General features: G+C 39.0%; 1 protein-coding gene across 5 annotated transcripts in view; it reads right to left on the bottom strand.

Annotated features, from left to right (window-relative positions):
• Positions 1 to 21,878, bottom strand: part of LOC128692261 (UDP-N-acetylglucosamine transferase subunit ALG13) — a gene marked incomplete at its 5' end in the record, with an annotated part of 177,597 nt that overhangs the window by 117,970 nt on the left and 37,749 nt on the right. For 4 of the 5 annotated variants that reach the window (XM_070096330.1, XM_070096334.1, XM_070096333.1 and 1 more), the window contains 2 exon segments: positions 12,877 to 12,982; positions 18,836 to 18,957. In XM_070096330.1, coding sequence (XP_069952431.1) covers positions 12,877 to 12,982; positions 18,836 to 18,957 — 228 coding nt within the window. 5 annotated transcript variants of the gene reach the window in all.

Raw genomic sequence — 21,878 nt, 5'->3', positions numbered from 1 at the left:
CTATGTGGTATGTGTGCACAACATAAAACAGATCCTGCAGCACGTTGTGTATAACGAGAGAAAAAAACTGAAGTCATGATTTTTCAATTAAAACAGCGACTTTGCAGTGTTTTTTCGTATGTTTTTTATAGTTCTATTTGCGATTTCTTGGTCTCATTTGATAGAATGGAAGACATATTACAGAAATAGAGATGATTTTGATTGGTTTTAGCACTGGAAATGGCTTGAAACTGAGCTCAAAGTAGCAGAAATGTTAAAATTTTGCCGATATTCAAGAGTAAACAAACGACCTCACACGTCTAATACACGCCAGCTGGTGGGTCTAATATGCATTCACAAATATGGTGATGATATTTATACAATTATTACAGTATTGCATAACAGTAAATCTTCTATTTTTTGGTGTGAATAAAAATTCATTATGTGAATAAAAAATCAAAATGGAATTTATTTGTAAAGCTGCAAAACATAACTAATGAATAGAGGAAATGTTAGTTTAGTTCCAGGAATACCTACATTGTTTATTCTGGACCCTATTTTGAAATTGGAATATTTTGAACTTTTTGTTAAATTGGCCAAATTAACAATTTCCGATCACTTTAATTTGTAGTTGAAACAGTTGACTTGGCGATCTCTTGTGCTCAATCGATAGAATAGAAGTAATACTAGCGAAATAGCTAAGAATTTGGTTGACTGGAATAATGTAATTGGCCTAAAATGGGAGTCAAAGTTGGCAAAATCACCGATTCGTAAATATCGCTGACACATCAAAATTCGCGAGAGCATAATTTCGTCAATTTTCCATCAAATTTCGTACTTCTTGTTTTATTACCTTCACAAAAAGATTCTCTACCATTTCATAAGAAAAAATAACAATTTTTTTTTTTGAAAATTCTTGGACACTGGGGCACCACTTCAGATTTTGGCCTTGGACCCTGAAGGGGTTAAAAGGAGTATCACATCTTTTAACAATTGTGTTAAAAGTTTTAACAGACAAAAACAATCAACAGAAATAAAAAAAAAACAATTATTTGAATCAATTTATAGTGAGCACTGCAATTGGGACTTTGGTGTTCTATGCATCTGTGCATGTCTCAAGTCTAGGGGACTTAAGGAGTGAATCAAGAGGAAGGGTAATCCTACAAAGTACTAGTTTAGGTAAGAAACACACACCTATTTCAGTATTATATTTATATCTAATCCTTAAACTGTCCAAACGTAGATCTATGTTCGCACTCGTAGCGCTCCGAATGTAGATCTACGTTCGATTTTAAATAAAAAAAAAAGTAGATCTGCGTTCGGAGTGCTTCGCATGCAAACGCAGATCTACGTTTGGACAGTTTAAGGGTTAAACCGACAGGTTATGATGAGCAGTCCCATTTTGTGTGATCTGCTTATGCACATGCATATTTATGATGCCTACCGCACAGAAGCAATCATTTAATCTAGTTATACACTGATTCAACCCTCACAATGGCTTGTGAGAACACTTAACACTACAACTCCATTAACCCCTTAACTATGGGACATCCAAAAAATAAAATTTCTGTGTGCGTAAAATTTTGGAGAAAAAGAAAAAAAAATACATGTTAAAAGGACAGTTTTCTGAGCTGAGTAAGACTAAAATGAGCAGAATCTGATAAAAACTTACTGTTTTATGGTCTGTTGAAGTTAACCTAAACTGATGCTCTGTTGGCAACAATGACACTAAAGTGTCAATTTATTTTATGTTTCTGGTTTTTCTAAACCAAATAGTTTGATTTTTCCTTTTCATGTACTGGTTAACACTAAGTGCCACACTTTGCAATGAAAATATCCTGATTTCAAGCAAAAATAATAGTTAAGAATATCAATATTCACTATACTGTATGTACAAAATCAAGGTTTATCTTACATCTAAGGACTGTTTTTGTCATGCAATACTATGTACAGGTTTTTATTGCTTTATTAGAACTGTTTCAAGGTAAGTTATTCCTCAAAACATGGCTTGGGGCACAATGGAATACCACACAACTGACAGATATACATGTATAGTATATCTGTACATTTGCTTGACTTTCTGTTTGTGTGCTGACATACATATATAAAGTTTCTGTGCCTTCTTCTATGTAGCAGAAACAATATCCAAGAAGAATGTACCAGGCTTCAGCCAAAATGAGACATTTTTCACTACCATGGCAGCAACATAATGGGAGAACCTTCACCGGAATATTCTATTCATGTCTACGATAGCTAAATGGAAATTGGCCAATCTGCATTTTCATCCTGTTTTTATTTGGAACATATACAAGTTGTATGCATTTGGCACTGCAACATCCAATTTGCATGTCCGATTTGTCTACTGAATGTATATTAGTACTGTAGTTATTGACTGCAAGTTTTTACAATAGGTTTATTTGTTTGCCAGTCAATCTTTCCAGTTTCTTTCATTTGATACCTAAGTATGGTCGTCAACACTGTCACACCTTAAGTCATATCATTGAAATGCCATCATGTCAAGGTAGGAAGTACCTATATGTACTTCAGTGGAACCCAGTAATTTCATGAATGATGGCATATGTTGTTTATTTCCTCTCACTGTCTCGCACATATCTGCGGTGTTCACCTTGAGGAAATCACAAAGATCAGGGCTTGTGTACTAATTAATTGTGAATAAGGTATGATCTTACCTAGATGTGCTCCATCATATTCCTCAACTGCACCAAAAGTCCTAATGTGTCACGTATATTTTCAAATATTTGCTTTTCTGTATATACATTAACATCAAGCTCTAAACTACTTTCAAAATCACACACTACAAAAAGTTTGATAACAAACCAATGTCGTTTGCTTGATATATAAGTCTTGAAGGAAAGTCTTCCTATATACAGCCTCTCCTCACCTAACGACGGAGTTCCGTTCCTAAGACCACGTCGGTAAACAAATTCGTCGCTAAGTGAGGAGCATACTATAATGGTAGTGGGTTTGTGTCAACCATCTTTGTTATGGTTTTAATGTCAGCTTTTCACCATTTATAACATTTCTGGTATATTTTTAAATGTTTATATGTCCTGTCTAAGGGCAATGTGTGGTGTAAATATTATGCAGAAAATTCGGAGTGTGGAAATTAGGAAAAGATGTGAAGTTAATAAAAGTATTAGAGGGCAGAAGAGGGGTTGTTGAGGTGGTTTGGTCATTTAGAGAGAATGGATCGAAGTAGAATGACATGGAAAGCATATAAATCTATAGGGGAAGGAAGGCGGGGTAGGGGTCGTCCTCGAAAGGGTTGGAGAGAGGGGGTAAAGGAGGATTTGTGGGCGAGGGGCTTGGACTTCCAGCAAGCGTGCGTGAGCGTGTTAGATAGGAGTGAATGGAGACAAATGGTACTTGGGACCTGACAATCTGTTGGAGTGTGAGCAGGGTAATATTTTGTGAAGGGATTCAGAGAAACCGGTTATTTTCATATAGTCGGACTTGAGTCCTGGAAATGGGAAGTACAATGCCTGCACTTTCAAGGAGGGGTTTGGGATATTGGCAGTTTGGAGGGATATGTTGTGTATCTTTATACGTATATGCTTCTAAACTGTTGTATTCTGAGCACCTCTGCAAAAACAGTGATAATGTGTGAGTGTGGTGAAAGTGTTGAATGATGATGAAAGTATTTTCTTTCTTTTTTGGGTCACCCTGCCTCGGTGGGAGACGGCCAACTTGTTGAAAAAAAAAAAAAAAGTTTATACAGCAGTGTACTGTATATTGTAATAAAAAGAATTGAGGAAATCAGCTTTAATATACATTATTTAGGTATGCATAATGGTCAGAGAGCCCGTCGTAAGTCCAAGTCGTCAGTAAATGAGTATGTCTTTAAGTGAGGAGAAGCTGTATAAAATCAGGGACTCGTCTATGACAACATTCTTGAATGGATAAAAGTATTCAATGAATTTATGTTTCTGATACAAAATCACTTCCAGTATTTTGTAGAGTAAATCATTTTTTCTGAGGATTGATTTTATCAGAGAAATGCAGCATCCACAGTAACAAGATAAATCAACCAATGGGCTTTATTTCACTGAAGGCTGGTGTTGCTATAAGTCTGCCTGTACTTCAATATATTATTCTTATGGGTGTGTGGCATCAGCATTAATGTTCAAAAAGATAAAATTCAGCTCTGCAACATGATTTCTGTGAAACATAAAAGTTGGCCATCATGTGCTTGTAATAGTTGTGTGTTTGGGTAACAATAATAGTCATCAGTGTGTCACTGAAAAATAAGTTCAGTGGAATCATCTATTTAGACTATTTGGCTGAATTTAACTATTATTATCATGAAATTGTGAAACATTTGGCACAAATGAAGTACTTTCCTGCTTGCTCCACACCCTGCTGGTTAGTAGGTTCATAATATTTGTTGGTGGTGTCTCAGCTGGTGGTGCTGTCATGGCTGATGGTGTCACAGCAGGTCTTGACATGGGTGGTGGTATTGTCACTGGTGTTCGTGTTCACATGACTGATGATAGTGTCACCACTGTTGGTGCTGTCATGGCTGCTGTCACAGATGGTATTGGTGCTGCATGTGGTTTTCTGATACCAATGAAAGCACAATCAATGTGAAAATCACTATCACTATCTCCTGCAACAGTATCATCCTCTCTAGGTATGTTACCATACAACAATTAAACAGTACACAAGTGAGAGCCAGACCTAGTGTGATGCTGCACTGGCGTTCATTTTATGGGTGAATATCCTCCATCACTATTGATTCCGTGCTCTCCTCCTTATACATATACTCCTCTTTCACTATCATCATCAACATCACTCCAACCACTATCCAATTCAGGGGTAAAGAGCCACTGGCATCTACGATGTCGTGTGGCAAGACCAAAGGTGGACAGCAATATATCTTACGATGAACTGACACTTCTTTCACTCCTGGTAGCACCACCAATGCTGTCCCTTTCCAAACTAGAAAATCCTCCCCAATTATCACCCTCCTCAATGTCACTGGTGTGACTTGAACAGCATTTCCTGGATTTCACTGCAAGAAAGGTTGGTGCATTGGCCAGGCATTGAAAGACTAAGTTTACTAGGTGGTATAACCCATGATGCCCCCACACATACTCATGCAGCCTGCATTTTTTCCTAGGAAGCACAGGGTTGCTAGCAACCCAAACAATGCAGCCGAGGCCTAAAATGTCAATGCACGGAAAATGTGAGGCCTAAAAAAATTGTGCATACTCGTACATCACACATACTATCATAACTTACACATAGTACATTGGACAAATGCTTAACACACAAGAAAAAGCAGAAATACTCCAGAAATCTGAAAAGGGAATACAGTGGACCCTCGCCTAACGATACCATCGCATAATGTTAAATCTGCCTAGCGATACATTTTAACGCAAAAAATTTGCCTCGCCTAGTGCTAAAAAACTCGCTCAACGCGATTCGTCCGAGACGCGTCCACGTGCGGCCTGAGCCAGCCTCACTTGTTCCGTGGGTGGCAGTGTTTACAAGCCAGCCTCCACGGTCACATTCAAGTATACAATCGGAACATTTCATATTATCGCAGCGTTTTTAGTGATTTCACCTGCAAAATAAGTGACCATGGGCCCCAAGAAAGCTCCTAGTGCCAACCCTGTGGTAAAAAGGGGTGAGAAATACTATCGTACCACAGTCAGCTGCTGCTGCACCACCTTCAGCTGTTGCTGGACCAGTCAGCTGTTGATGCACCACAGCTGCTGCTGCACCACAGTCAGCTGCTGCTGCACCTCGGTCAGCTGTTGCTGCACTACAGTCAGCTGCTGCTGCACCACAGCTGCTGCTGCACCATGGTCAGCTGTTGCTGCACCACAGTCAGCTGTTGCTGCACCACCATCAGCTGTATTACTTGAAGATGTGGAGTGTGTTGTTGGTATGGCTTAACATGAAACAATTACTGAGAAACGATTAACCCCAGAGGGTTAGCCACCCAGGATAACCCAAGAAAGTCAGTGCATCATTGAGGATTGTCTAACTTATTTCCACTGGGGTCCTTAATCTTGTCCCCCAGGATGCTACCCACAACAGCTGACTAACACCCAGGTGAACAGGAAAAAATGCCTGGAACTAGTGCTCATATTGGTGAGGTTAGTGGGGAGGATGTGGAAGAGTTGGTGGAGGAGGACAATGAAGAACTAACCACTGATGAGCTGCTACATCATCTTCAACAGCAAGAGGCCAGACCTGAGGAAACTGCTTCGGAGGAGGGGAGAGAGAAATTGAAGAAGTTGCCTACTTCAAAGATTAAGGAAATGTGTGCAATGTGGCTTAAAGTGCAAACCTTTTTTGATAAAAATCACCCTGACACAGCTATTGCAAGCCGTGCTGGTGACTATTACACTGACAATGTTGTGAAACACTTTAGGAAAGTCATAAAGGAACGAGAGATACAGGCCTCTATGGACAGATATGTTGTGTGACAGAGGTCCAGTGACTCTGAAGCTGGTCCTAGTGGCATTAAAAGAAGAGAAGTAACCCTGGAAAAGGACTTGCTACCTCAAGTCCTAATGGAAGGGGATTCCCCTTCTAAACACTAAGACCAACCACACACTCCCCTCCTCCCATCCCATCAATCATCACCAGATCTTCAATAAAAGTAAGTGTCATGTATTGTACATCTCTTCTTCAGTTTGTGTGTATTAAAATTAATATTTCATGTGGTAAAAAAAAAATTCTTTCATACTTTGGGGTGTCTTGCACGGATTAATTTGATTTCCATTATTTCTTATGGGGAAAATTAATTCGCCTAACGATAATTTCGCCTAACGTTGAGCTCTTAGGAACTGATTAATATCGTTAGGCGAAGGTCCACTGTAACTGCAAGAGCTGTATATGAAAGGTATGGTGTGCCATCATCCATGACAGAAACTATTCAACCTGCTACCAGCAAGTATTAGAAATATTAACAGAATAAACGTACAAGTTTTCAAAATGGCTATATGAGCCACCATCAACAGCAGCTTGGATGAACAGCCAATCAACAGAAAAGCCTGGCCCCAAGCTGGACTATAAAGGTAGAGAATTCTCAAAACTGGTCATAGGAATATCACAGGTAGGTAGGGCTTCTATTTTGATTTGAAAAACCAGTGTGAACAACTGCTGAGGTGCTACTTAAGAGAGCACTTTATCCAAAATCCAGTGTACATAAAACTCTGCACTTTACTAAGTATGTATGTTATACTTTAGTGGTTTCAACAGAGGCATAATAAGAGCACTTTATACTTATTTCAGGACTGATCGCTAAAGGTTAAAGAATATACATGGCCTTTGTCATTTAAAGATTTGTGGTGAACAACTTTTGGCAGAAAGGGGATTGCTGAACAATACATAAAGGAACCCAAGTAATCACTTTAGCACTTAATAAATAACGAGGATACGACAGATATCAAATAAAATGCTTGCTGGTGAAACGAAGAAAGCAGTATGTGGAATTCAAATCTCTAAGGAGACGCTTACTGTGTTATTATGTAATACTGTAATGCTAGAGGGGCGCACACAAATGTAAATTCCCGGTTACAGAGAAGCTTTCTAAGCCTCATGCAGAAAGTGGTGTATAAACTAAGCTTGTTATTTACAAGGCAAATATAACGACAGTAAACCCTCCATATAATAGACTTAGGAAATGCAGAGCAAAATCCACCTGGTCAACTGATTAGGAAATAAAGGACAAAGTCCATTGGCTACACAACTGTTAACTATATTTGTTATCACAGGAAAGCAAACTCTTATATCCACCACAACTGCCATTACTGGCCACCCACTCCCACCTACTAGTCTACTATGTGGAGGGTGTATTGTACATGGTTCACTTAGGAAATAAACCGGTACAAGCATCATTTCGTACCTGAGGCTTGTGTACATTGTTGTGGAGTTTCCCTGCCTTCAGACTGTACAATTGCACTTCTCTTCGACAACTGCAATGCACACCCTCTCATGAAACAGCTGCAAGCAAAAAACGTGCTCCCTACATTCTTACCTCCAAATTGCTTTTCATTGATTAAGCAGATAGACCAAGGAGTCATCAAATCAATGAAAATTTATTACAAGAATAACTGGATGCTTTAATTTTTTACATTTTTGTCAGGACATGCAGATTGGATGACCTTAGGAAAAGAGTTTACAAATAAAGATGCTCTACAGAATCTTGTTTATGGTTGGGACAATGTTATGAAAGCCACAATGAACAATATCTAGCATAAAATGTCTCCACCAGGAACACTTCAAGACACTGGACACCAAGAAATAAGGTTAGAAGCAATCAGAGAGAGTGTGGCAGAGTTTGAGCCGTGTAAACAGGTGAACAGGATTACTGCATTGCTAGTGAATTCACTAATGATGATACAGTACAACTCTCTTATGGATGAATTGTGATAAAGAGCTGAGAAAACAATTTAATGACCCTGAAAGTGGTGAGTGAAGATTATCCTGGGAAAGGAGGGTCATACACCTCTCAAAAGCTTTTCGAACAAGATGTTTCAGAAAAATTTAATGTTTCTCGTGAGATCAAAGAGAAGGTCATCAAGGAATAGTCAAAGTACATGAAACTGAAGATATTACAAATATGATTTCAGATGGTTGGAACAGACAGCTCCTCATCAAAACCAAATACTCCATACTAATCAAGCTTAAAGCCAGTTTTATCATTATCATCATGGATGAGCACTCAACAATTGAGGGACATACAACATCTGAGGAATGGGAAAGACAAGAGGTAATCAGATTTGATCTGAGGAAGGGTATGGTAGCTCCAATGATGTATATGGGCCCTTCACCCTTGAAGAGCAGATTTTAACATCTTTCTTCTTCATCAAATGTCACTCAAAAGTGCAGACACTCGTTTCCACTTCAAATTCTCCAGATGTAACTTCTGGTAACAACTCAATCAGCCTTATTGGCTAAAATCCTCACTAGTAAAAAATAGAATGTATTCTTTTAATAGTTATGGGGCTTGAACATCCAACAGGCTCATGTGAGCACACCAGACAAAAATGCAGGCAAGTGGTTTTTGCAACTTAACACGCTGTTGGAGTGTGAGCGAGGTAACATTGATGAAGGAATTTAAGGGAAACCACTTGACCAGACATGAGTCCTGGAGGTAAGAAGTACAGTGCCTGCACTCTGAAGGAGGGGTGGGGATCTTGCAGTTCAGAGGGCCATGTGAACAGAGATATTAGCATGCTTTTAGCAAGACAGTGGTTGAATGAGTGATGGCAATTTTTTTTTTTAAGGGAACCTTGGTAGGAGATGACAAATGTTAAAAAATAAATAGTTATGGGTACTGTATGATACACTACATAAAGAATCTGTCTCCAGTACATAAAAACTTTTATAAAACAATTTAACCTATAGTGGATTTTCAGGGTTATCACAGCTTATGCCATACTGAGCATTTTTCTCAGTGTGGTGGCAGCTCTCAAAACCCCAGAGAGAAATGTCTGGGTTTCAAGCTTAATTTTCTTCTTCGGACCTCTATCACTAGTACAGTAAGTCCTCACTTTAACGTCATGCCCTCACTTAACGTCATCGATAAGTTTCTGGAAACTGCAACCTTAAGCAAAAAGATGTATAATGAAACCAATTTTATCATGGGCTAATTGTCCATTGTCAAACCTCTTAAAAAATTCTAATATTGTTTCTAAATGTCACACCTTTTCTCTGTTTTTTTTTTTTTGTGGCCACAGTCATCATGAGTGCTAAAGGTGCACCGTGCACCTTTAGCACTCACCGCAACAGGGTTAAATCAAGGAATAAATATATGCAAGGCAAAAATTGTAAGGAGCACCTCCTACCACCATATTGTTCAAAAACAAACAATAAATATTGTCATGCATTTGTATGATTATTGTATACTTTACAAATTTTTATTTTACGGTCCTTTGTATTAATTTTTCCTCATCAATGTTATAACTAAATGATGATGAATGAAACGACGTTATTCAAGGACCTGCTGTACCACCTTTGGGTCCTATGGTCAGTATCCAGAGGCAAAATGGGGGTAAGGGAGGTTTTGTGGGCGAGGGGCTTGGACTTCCAGCAGGAGTGCATGAGCGTGTTCGATAGGACTGAATGGAGACGAATGGTATTTGGGACCTGATGATCTGTTGGAGTGTGAGCAGGGTAATATTTAGTGAAGGGATTCAGGGAAACCGGTTATTTTTATATAGCCGGACTTGAGTCCTGAAAATGGGAAGTACAATGCCTGCACTCTAAAGGAGGGGTTCGGGATATTAGCGGTTTGGAGGGGTATGTTGTGTATCTTTATACGTATATGCTTCTAAACTGTTGTGTTCTGAGCACCTCTGCAAAAACAGTGATTATGTGTGAGGTGAAAGTGTTGAATGATGATGAAAGTATTTTCTTTTTGGGGATTTTCTTTCTTTTTGGGTCACCCTGCCTTGGTGGAAGACAGCCGACTTGTTAAAAAAAAAAATTTTTATTTAATCACTGTTCTTCCGAAAGTGTGCTGACATCACAATTCAGATTACTCTCTGATTGCAATATCCTCACCCCTCCTTCAGAGTGCATGCACTGCCCTTCCCACCCAGGACTCAAGTCTGGCCAACTGAGTTTCCCTGAATCCCTTCATAAATGTTACTTTGCTCACACTCTAACAGCATTTCATGTCACAAAAATATCACTCGCCTCCACTCTCTTCAATGTAATGTGCTCAAGCAAAGCCTGTCAAATGTTCAAGCCCTAGCACTCAAAATCTCCCCTACCACCTCTCTCCATCCCAGAGGTAACCTCTACCCCTCCTATGTTGCTCCATCCTCTGTAAATGCCCAAACCACCTCAACAACCCCTTTTTGGTCCTTTGAATTACACCTTTGGTAATTCCACATCATCTTATAAACTCCATACTCCAAATTCTCTGCAATGATATTCTCACTACACATTGCCCTCAAACCTGACATCTCCACTGCCTCCAGCCTCCTTCCCCACAGCAATATTCCAAATTCCATGCTTCACACTCATATAACAGTGTCAGTACCACTATACTCTGGTACATTTCCCTGTTTGCCTTCATGGATTAAGTTTTGTCTCCACTGATGCCTCAGCTCACCCCCCACCTTGTTTTCCCCTCTTCCATTCTATGGTTTAACACGTCTTTCATGGACCCATCCACCCACACATCCACTCCCAATTATTGGAGCACACTTACTTCAAACCACCACTCTTCAATCTGATATAAAGTCTTTCACTGCCTAGACTTTTTGTCACTCATCTGTAGGTACTTTTGAATAAAGATCTGTATTTGAATGTTGTTAACTTGAGAGTTGTATTCTTTAGTTAGCTTAATCCTCTGTGTGTTGGATCTGTACTCATGTACTAACATTTTGACATTTGGGTTTTAGAGTTTGCATTCACTAGCTCGTAATATTTGTTTTACTTTTAAAGAAAAATTTTCTTCTGTTTTTTAGCACATCAGCCAACTTCTATCAAGGAAGGTTGACTCATTCAATAGCTGTCTTGTCCAAAATGAGCAAACTTTACAATCCAAATTACCCTCTGAACTGCAACACCCCCAATTCCACCTCCAAGACTCAAGTTTTGCTAATCAGTTTTTCCTAATCCCTTCCTAAATGTTACCTTGCCTGCATTCCAATGGTATATCAGGCCATAAAATCCACTCATCTCACTTCACTCCTATGCAAAATGCTCACACAAGACTGCACAAGCCCATAAAACTCAAGGCTCCTTTACCTCCTCCTCCCTCCAACTCCTTTCTGGCAAGCTCCTACACCTCTTTCTTTTCCCCCACATTTATAAACCCTATTGGTCATCCTATTCTGCTCCATCCTCTCTAGTGCCTAAATTAAATTAACAACCCCTCCTAACCCCTCTGAATTATATTTTTGGTAACCCCTAAGGTATAATACTGTTTTCAATATTTTCTTCTCAATACCTATTTATATGCATGAACTATGCTAACTTAATTTCAACTCATTTGAAATTCATACACGAAATACCACAACACACATCTAATAACTTTTTGTTGAAAAAGCCTATTTCATATATTCTTCTTCTTTCAACAAACCGGCCATATCCCACCGAGGCGGGATGGCCCAAGAGAAAAAACGAAAGTTTCTCCTTTTAAATTTAGCAATATATATACAGGAGAAGGGGTTACTAGTCCCTTGCTCCCGGCATTTTAGTCGCCTCTTATGACACACATGGCTTACGGAGGAAGAATTCTGTTCCACTTCCCCATGGAGGTATTACATATATGTTTTACTTTAATTAACATATCTGTGGTAATCTCCATAAACTTTTGTATCCAGATAAATAAGTAATAACAAATGGATCGGTCCTCATCTGAAGTATCTGCCATTCTGATCCACCAGGATCCAAATATGCAGTCCATTTTATGAGGCATTAAAACAAGAAAGTAGCGAGCAACATTTCTGAATGGAAAAGTAAACCCCATGAGAGAATCCACAAAATATAACAGATTTGGAAAGCATACTTATATAAGCCTTCCTGAAGATTTGTCAATTATTGTCACTTTCCAGAGGGAAAGTTCCTAGGGCCCAATGAAGCAAAAGCAACAAATATATGGCAGTTTGGAGGGATATGTTGTGTATCTTTATACGTATATGCTTTTAAACTGTTGTGTTTTGAGCACCTCTGCAAAAACAGTGATTATGTGTGAGTGAGGTGAAAGTGTTGAATGATGATGAAAGTATTTTCTTTTTGGGGATTTTCTTTCTTTTTGGGTCACCCTGTCTCGGTGGGAGACGGCAGACTTGTTAAAAAAAAAAAAAAAAAAAAAAAAGACAATTATTCATGGTATTCTATGGTAAACTTATAATTTCATTTTCTGACTTCAAAACTAAAAGGCTACAAGAAATTCCTTACCAAAACAGTTCTTACAGGTAATAATGGATATCCATCTCTTGCAGGACTCTGTGCATTTCTGTAATTACTGTTATTACTTCGACCCATCCCTCGATTAGAATAATTTCTGAAAAAACAAAAACACAGTACATTAGGTAAAATAAACTATATTATTGTAAATAATATGTATACCAAATTGAAGCAATATACTTTGCAGTCATGTAATACAGAACCAACTATTTTTTTCACCATACTGGCCATTTTCCAACAAGGCAGGGTGATCCAAGAACACTTTCAACATTGTTCATTCAATAGCATTTTTGGACATAATAAATGAAATCACTCTCTGAACTGCAACAGCCCATCCTATACTTCAGAGGACAAACACTGTACTTCCCACCTTAAAAAATAAGGTACAACTAACCAGTTTCTTGTAATCCCTTTAAAAATGTTACCTTGCTCCCATTCTGACATCAAGTCAAATACCAAAAATCCCTTTGTCTCCATTTGCTCCAATCTAGCCTGAAAAAGAGATAGACAAAGAGAGAGTGAGAAGAGAAAGATCAGGAATACACTGCAGCTATTTAAATGTCCTAGTGACATAGATGGGTTGTAAATGGGATGCCAAACAAACAAAGATAGGCAGTATCTATCATATTCCACTAAAATATATAGAGACACTGCAACTGATCAAAGTAGAATGACATGGAGAGCATTTAAATCTGTAGGGGAAGGAAGGCGGGGTAGGGGTCGTCCTCGAAAAGGTTGGAAGGAAGGGGTAAGGGAGGTTTTGTGGGCGAGGAGCTTGGACTTCCAGCATGCGTGCATGAGCGTGTTTGATAGGAGTAAATGGAGACGAATGGTATTTGGGACCTGATGATCTGTTGGAGTGTGAGCAAGGTAATATTTAGTGAAGGGATTCAAGGAAACCAGTTATTTTTATATAGCCGGACTTGAGTCCTGGAAATGGGAAGTACAATGCCTGCACTCTAAAGGAGGGGTTTCAGGATATTAGCAGTTTGGAGGGATATGTTGTGTACCTTTATACGTATATGCTTCTAAACTGTTGTGTTCTGAGCACCTCTGCAAAAACAGTGATTATGTGTGAGTGAGGTGAAAGAGTTGAATGATGATGAAAGTATTTTCTTTTTGGGGATTTTCTTTCTATCCCTACCCATAGAGGCACCCGTTCAGTGGGGTAAAATCAGGTTCCTAACCAATTATAAAGCTGAGAAGAGTGAGGGACAGTTTCTAAGACAACTTAAGAAATGTCAGAAATAGTGCAAAAGAGGATCTCCTTATACAGCCATATAACATGACAGTAGTCCACTACTTCCCCTGGATGGTTGCTGTCTCCTACCCTAACATATACAGTACTTTATGTCATGTGAAGTCATTTTCTTCATTTTCAGAAAAACAAATTGCTCGCATTCATCCTGGTGGTGAAGAAATTTGGTAACAGTAGTACTTACAGATAATGTTCCTCCCACTTATATAGTGTAATTTTTTACAATGTTAAGTATCATTTGCACTGAACACTTTGCCTTTTAAGAGTTCATCTTAGATGATATTTATCTTGAACCACGATTAACCTAGCCATAAGTTTTGAAGGAAAACTTAAGTTAAATGCTGGCCTCGCCTCAAATTCACATTAACTGACATGCAATACAAGTCTCAGCCCACCCAGAAATATTGCCCATGCAATGATAGGTTATCAATGCTGCTTCCTGACAGTGACTCAAACCTCAGTGGTGGTATATTCACCACAAAAATGAAGGACTTAAAAGTTCAATCCCAACTGAGTTGACATGTAAAGCCTGTTATACAAGCCACAAGCTTTGAGCTTTCCTATCCTTGTAGCCAAGCTTGGAGGCCAGTTTCTTTTTTTTTTATGCTCCTTCCCCAAACCTCACTACCTTACATCAGCTGGGGTTGAATTTATGCAAATATGCATTCAACCAGCCTTGCAGCTTATCCAGTTCAACTTGTAGCCTTTCCCTAGCCATATCTGATTTTATTCTCCTCTTTAGTTGTACATCAGCAAACAGGGATATACCTGATTCAATCCAAACTGGCATGTAATTCACCTAAACCTGCATGTTAATACCTATGTTTGTTAAACTCCACTATTTACTCTTCCCTATTTTGATGTCTCTCCCCTGACAATCACTCCTTGTTTCCTTTCCCTTCATATTCCTTCACCATCTAGTAGGCTAGAATTATTTCCCCGTAAGTCATGCGTGTCGAAAAAGGCAACTAAAATGCTGGAAGTAGGAGGCTAGTGACCCCTTCTTCTGTATACAGCCACTAAAAAGACACAGCAGCAAATACTGAATTTCCTTGTTTAAGCCTAAAAGCATTTGTGGCATAAAAATTAAAAGAAGTGGGGTGACCAAGGGTATAATTCAGATGGCTAACGAGGGGTTGTAATGTTTTAGGCATATAGAGAATAGACGGTAAAAAATAGGTTGACGATGATGATGTATAATCCTAGTGTGAAAGGTAGGACTGGTATGAGTCGTCCAATGAAGAGTTGGAGGGAGGGAGTAAAAGAGGCTACGAGTTTTAGAGACCTGAGCATCCAGCAGGCTTGTGTGAGTGTGAGAGGAATGAAAGAAGAAAAGTGGTTTTTCAATGGAGTGTGAATAGAGTAACTTTCATAAAGAGACCAGACTTGCATCCTAAAGGTGGGATAGGTAGTGCCTGCATTCTGAAGGAGGGGTGGAGATATTGCAGTGTGAGGCTAATCTGATTGTGATGAAGATAGCAACTGAATGAATGATGGTGAAAGTGTTTTCTTCTTTGGATCACTCTGCCTTGGCAGGAGATGGGTGTCAATTTAAAAAAAAATTAATACAGTTTCATATATTTTCATATTTCATATTTAAGTTTGTGGTCACAGGAGGGTGGGTGCAGGAGGAAAGAGGAGTGATTGGTGGAATGATGAAGTAAAGGGTATGATAAAAGAGAAAAAGTTAGCTTATTAGAGGTATTTACAAAGCAAAAGTGTTATAAGAAGAGTAGAGTATATGGAGAGTAAAAGAAAGGTGAAGAGAGTGGTGAGAGAGTGCAAAAGGAGAGCAGATGATAGAGGGGGAGAGATACTGTCAAGGAATTTTAATGAAAATAAGAAAAAATTTTGGAGTGAGTTAAACAAGTTAAGAAAGCCTAGGGAACAAATGGATTTATCAGTTAAAAACAGAGAAGGGGAGTTAGTAGATAGGGAGATGGAGGTTTTGGGTAGATGACAAGAATATTTTGAGGAACTTTTAAATGTCGACGAAGAAAGGGAGGTGGTAATTTCATGCACTGGCCAGGGAGGTATATCATCTTTTAGGAGTGAAGAAGAGCAGGATGTGAGTGTGGGGGAGGTGCGTGAGGCATTACGTAGAATGAAAGGGGGTAAAGCAGCTGGAACTGACGGGATCATGACAGAAATGTTAAAAGCAGGGGGGGACATAGTGTTGGAGTGGTTGGTACTTTTGTTTAATAAATGTATGTTTAATAAATGTGGAGTTAATAAAAGTATTAGTCAGAGGGCAGAAGAGGGGTTGTTGAGGTGGTTTGGTCATTTAGAGAGAATGGATCAAAGTAGAATGACATGGAAAGCATATAAATCTATAGGCGAAGGAAGGCGGGGTAGGGGTCGTCCTCGAAAGGGTTGGAGAGAGGGGGTAAAGGAGGTTTTGTGGGTAAGGGGCTTGGACTTCCAGCAAGCGTGCGTGAGTGTGTTAGATAGGAGTGAATGGAGACGAATGGTACTTGGGACCTGACGATCTGTTGGAGTGTGAGCAGGGTAATATTTAGTGAAGGGATTCAGGGAAACCGGTTATTTTCATATAGTCGGACTTGAGTCCTGGAAATGGGAAGTACAATGCCTGCACTTTAAAGGAGGGGTTTGGGATATTGGCAGTTTGGAGGGATATGTTGTGTATCTTTATATGTGTATGCTTCTAGACTGTTGTATTCTGAGCACCTCTGCAAAAACAGTGATAATGTGCGAGTGTGGTGAAAGTGTTGAATGATGATGAAAGTATTTTCTTTTTGGGGATTTTCTTTCTTTTTTGGGTCACCCTGCCTCGGTGGGAGACGGCCGACTTGTTAAAATGTATGAAAGAGGGGAAGGTACCTAGGGATTGGTGGAGAGCGTGTATAGTCCCATTATATAAAGGGAAGGGGGACAAAAGAGACTAAAAATTATAGAGGAATAAGTTTACTGAGTATACCAGGAAAGGAGTACGGTAGGGTTATTATTGAAAGAATTAGAGGTAAGACAGCATGTAGAATTGCGGATGAGCAAGGAGATTTTAGAGTGGGTAGGGGATGTGTAGATCAAGTGTTTACATTGAAGCATATATGTGAGCAGTATTTAGATAAAGGTAGGGAAGTTTTTATTGCATTTATGGATTTAGAAAGGCATATGATAGGGTGGATAGGGGAGCAATGTGGCAGATGTTGCAAGTGTATAGAATATGTGGTAAGTTACTAAATGCTGTAAAGAGTTTTTATGAGGATAGTGAGGCTCAGGTTAGGGTGTGTAGAAGAGAGGGAGACTACTTCCCGGTAAAAGTAGGTCTTAGACAGGGATGTGTAATGTCACCATGGTTGTTTAATATATTTATAGATGGGGTTGTAAAAGAAGTAAATGCTAGGGTGTTCGGGAGAGGGGTGGGATTAAATTATGGGGAATTAAATACAAAATGGGAAGTGACACAGTTACTTTTTGCTGATGATACTGTGCTTATGAGAGATTCTAAAGAAAAATTGCTAAGGTTAGTGGATGAATTTGGGAATGTGTGTAAAGGCAGAAAGTTGAAAGTGAACATAGAAAAGAGTAAGGTGATGAGAGTATCAAATGATTTAGATTCTAAAGAAAAATTGCTAAGGTTAGTGGATGAATTTGGGAATGTGTGTAAAGGTAGAAAGTTGAAAGTGAACATAGAAAAGAGTGAGGTGATGAGAGTATCAAATGATTTAGATAAAGAAAAATTGGATATCAAATTGGGGAGGAGGAGTATGGAAGAATTGAATGTTTTCAGATATTTGGAAGTTGACGTGTCAGCAGATGGATTTATGAAGGATGAGGTTAATCATAGAATTGATTAAGGAAAAAAGGTGAGTGGTGCATTGAGGTATATGTGGAGGCAAAAAATGTTATCTATGGAGGCAAAGAAGGGAATGTATGACAGTATAGTAGTACCAACACTCTTATATGGGTGTGAAGCTTGGGTTGTAAATGCTGTTGCGAGGAGGCGGTTGGAGGCAGTGATGTCCTGTCTAAGGGCAATGTGTGGTGTAAATATTATGCAGAAAATTCGGAGTGTGGAAATTAGGAGAAGGTGTGGAGTTAATAAAAGTATTAGTCAGAGGGCTGAAGAGGGTTTGTTGAGGTGGTTTGGTCATTTAGAGAGAATGGATCAAAGTAGAATGGCATGGAGAACGTATAAATCTGTAGGGGAAGGAAGGCGGGGTAGGGGTCATCCTCGAAAAGATTGGAGGGAGGGGGTAAAGGTGTTTGGACTTCCAGCAAGCGTGCGTGAGCGTGTTAGATAGGAGTGAATGGAGACGAATGGTATTTGGGACCCGACGATCTGTTGGAGTGTGAGCAGGGTAATATTTAGTGAAGGGATTCAGGGAAACCGGTTATTTTATATAACCGGACTTGAGTCCTGGAAATGGGAAGTACAATGCCTGCACTCTAAAGGAGGGGTTTGGGATATTGGCCGTTTGGAGAGATACATTGTGTATTTTTATACGTATATATTTCTAAACTGTTGTATTCTGGGCACCTCTGCAAAAACTGTGATTATGTGTGAGTGAGGTGAAAGTGTTGAATGATGATGAAAGTATTTTCTTTTTGGGGATTTTCTTTCTCTTTGGGTCACCCTGCCTCGGTGGGAGACGGCCGACTTGTTGAAAAAAAAAAAAAATTATGGAATGTGCTGAACCCATATGGCTCATATCACTTATCTCAACATACTTAGGGGCGTAATTTGGCGGTGGTGGATAAGAGCCTTGGGGTGTTCTTGAACGTGGTGAGTGACCGTGATGTGTTGGGCTGCTAGCTACTCGCCCTCTCATACCAGTAGCATTGCTGGGACCCTGAAAAGGAAGCAATTGCATAAAGTTAAAAAATTTTTTGTTTAATAATATTCCAATGTACATCTTTGATTAAAGCAAGTGATCTGTACGAAGTCTTCTCCTAGTACACATACAACAATGCACACTGTGGAATACTGAGACTGATAACTTTGTACTTAACTTCCATCAACCCTTAAACTGTGCAAGATAAACACAGCAGCATATTTAATCCACAGTTTAAGGGCTAAATAAAGCAATGGATGACCTAGAATTAGACTGTAGTTTGTATGCAATGGAATATTTAACCTATATAAAATTACTAGATCAAGTACAATGCATTTCATAAACATCAGGCAACTGAATACTCTATTCTAATATTTACATGCATGTTGGGAAGGGAGCCCTAAACCCATTGGGGTTATGCAGAGCCTGGAAGAATGGGGAGCAATCAGGTTCAATCCAAGAAAAGGAAGATCAAATCTAATTCCTTGGTTCAAGAACCCCTTACTAGCATCTTTTTGCTAGCATCTTTTGCTTTACACACACACGCACACAACCTAGATCAAGGAATAACAACTTTATCTCTGTACCCAATAATTATCATTTAAATTCAGTATCTTAAATGAGCCAGGTTTACACTCTGCACCCAAACTGGTGACAATTTTAACTGAATGTCCATTGTAACCTCCCCCCCCCCCCCAAAAAAAAAAAATCAGACAATCCAACCTCTCAGTTTTTTAAGGAATTTGTGAGAAAATGCAGGCTCAATATTTTACAGTAGGCCCCACACTGCCAGACATTAACCCTTTCAGGGTCCAAGGCCCAAATCTGGAGTCACGCACCAGTGTCCAAGAATTTTCAAAAAAAAAATTTGTTATTTTTTCTTATGAAATCGTAGAGAATCTTTTTGTGAAGGTAATAAAACAAAAAGTACGAAATTTGGTGGAAAATTGACGAAATTATGCTCTCGCGAATTTTGATGTGTCAGCGATATTTACGAATCGGCGATTTTGCCGACTTTGACTCCCATTTTAGGCCAATTACATTATTCCCATCAACCAAATTCTTAGCTATTTCACTAGTATTACTTCTATTCTATCGATTGAGCACAAGAAATCGCCAAGTCAACTGTTTCAACTACAAAATAAAGTGATCAGAAATTGTTAATTTGGCCAATTTAACACAAAGTTCAAAATATTCCAATTTCAAAATAGGGTCCAGAATGAACAATGTAGGCATTCCTGGCACTAAACTAACATTTCCTCTGTTCATTAGTTATGTTTTGAGGCTTTACAAATAAATTCCATTTTGATTTTTTATTCACATAATGAATTTTTATTCACACCAAAAAATAGAAGATTTACTGTTATGCAATACTGTAATAATTGTATAAATATCATCACCATATTTGTGAATGTATATTAGACCCACCAGCTGGTGTGTATTAGACGTGTGAGGTCGTTTGTTTACTCTTGAATATCGGCAAAAATTTAACATTTCTGCTACTTTGAGCTCAGTTTCAAGCCATTTCCAGTGCTAAAACCAATCAAAATCATCTCTATTTCTGTAATATGTCTTCCATTCTATCAAATGAGACCAAGAAATCTCAAATACAACTATAAAAAACATACGAAAAAACACTGCAAAGTTGCTGTTTTAATCGAAAAATCATGATTTCATTTTTTTTCTCTCATTATACACAGTGTGCTGCAGGATCTGTTTTATGTGGTGCACACATACCACATAGATGTATTCTCTCATATCTAGGCCCAAATGTACCACTCACAGTTTATCAGAGTGAGCTGAGCTCATGGCGTAGATCTACGGTTTGGACCCTGAACGTAAAGCCGTAGATCTACGGGACGGACCCTGAAAGGGTTAACTACCTCTTTTGTTCATATTTTGTAAGTGTCAACATAATTATACATAAATAAAGGTTAACAGTTTGTGAAATTGACCAAACATAACCTAAAAAAGTTTTTTTATATAGTTTAAAAGCACAGAAATAAACAAAAGAGTAATTCAACAAAAAAATGCAAGCCTGAACTGGAAGACAGGTTATAGTGTGTGTTATAGTACAGGATAAAATATTTCCCATCCTCAGTGTTTGGTGATTTTGATGACATGTTCAAAAATCCCATTTGCCACTGCCTTCCCTTTCCCCATAACTTTATAAAACCCTGGAACCAACCCTGAGTATATTTAGTCATCTAGTAAATGATCACAGATCAGTTTACAGTAAAAAAAATTTTTTTAACACAACCGTCTCCCACCAAGGTAGAATGATCCGAAAAAGACACTATCATCATCACTCACTCTATCGCTGTCTCACCAGAGGTGCACCAATACTACAGATCAGATGCTCACTCAAACTGTAATATCCCCAGCCCAGTTTCATAGTGCAGGTACTATTTTCTACCTCCAGGGCTGAAGTCCAGCTAATCTGTTTCCCTGAATCAATTCATAAACATTACTTTGCTCATGCTCCAACACCACATAGTCATATAAACCACTCACTATCTAACATGTTCACACATGCCTGTTGGACATTCAAACCCCTCCAGTATATGTATATGTACAAATATTATTTTTTTTATTATTATCACACTGGCCTATTCCCACCAAGGCAGGGTGGCCCGAAAAAGAAAAACTTTCACCATCATTCACTCCATCACTGTCTTCAGAGTGCAGGCACTACTTCCCATCTCCAGGACTCAAGTCCGGCCTGCCGGTTTCCCTGAACCCCTTCATAAATGTTACTTTGCTCACACTCCAACAGCACGTCAAGTATTAAAAACCATTTGTCTCCATTCACTCCTATCAAACATGCTCACGCATGCCTGCTGGAAGTCCAAGCCCCTTGCACACAAAACCTCCTTTACCCCCTCCCTCCAACCTTTCCTAGGCCGACCCCTGCCCCGCCTTCCTTCCACTACAGACTG

The sequence above is a fragment of the Cherax quadricarinatus genome, chromosome 53 (genome assembly GCF_038502225.1).
Source record: "Cherax quadricarinatus isolate ZL_2023a chromosome 53, ASM3850222v1, whole genome shotgun sequence".
Taxonomy (NCBI): Eukaryota; Metazoa; Arthropoda; class Malacostraca; order Decapoda; family Parastacidae; genus Cherax; species Cherax quadricarinatus.
This window is presented reverse-complemented; position numbering and strand designations above follow the sequence as displayed.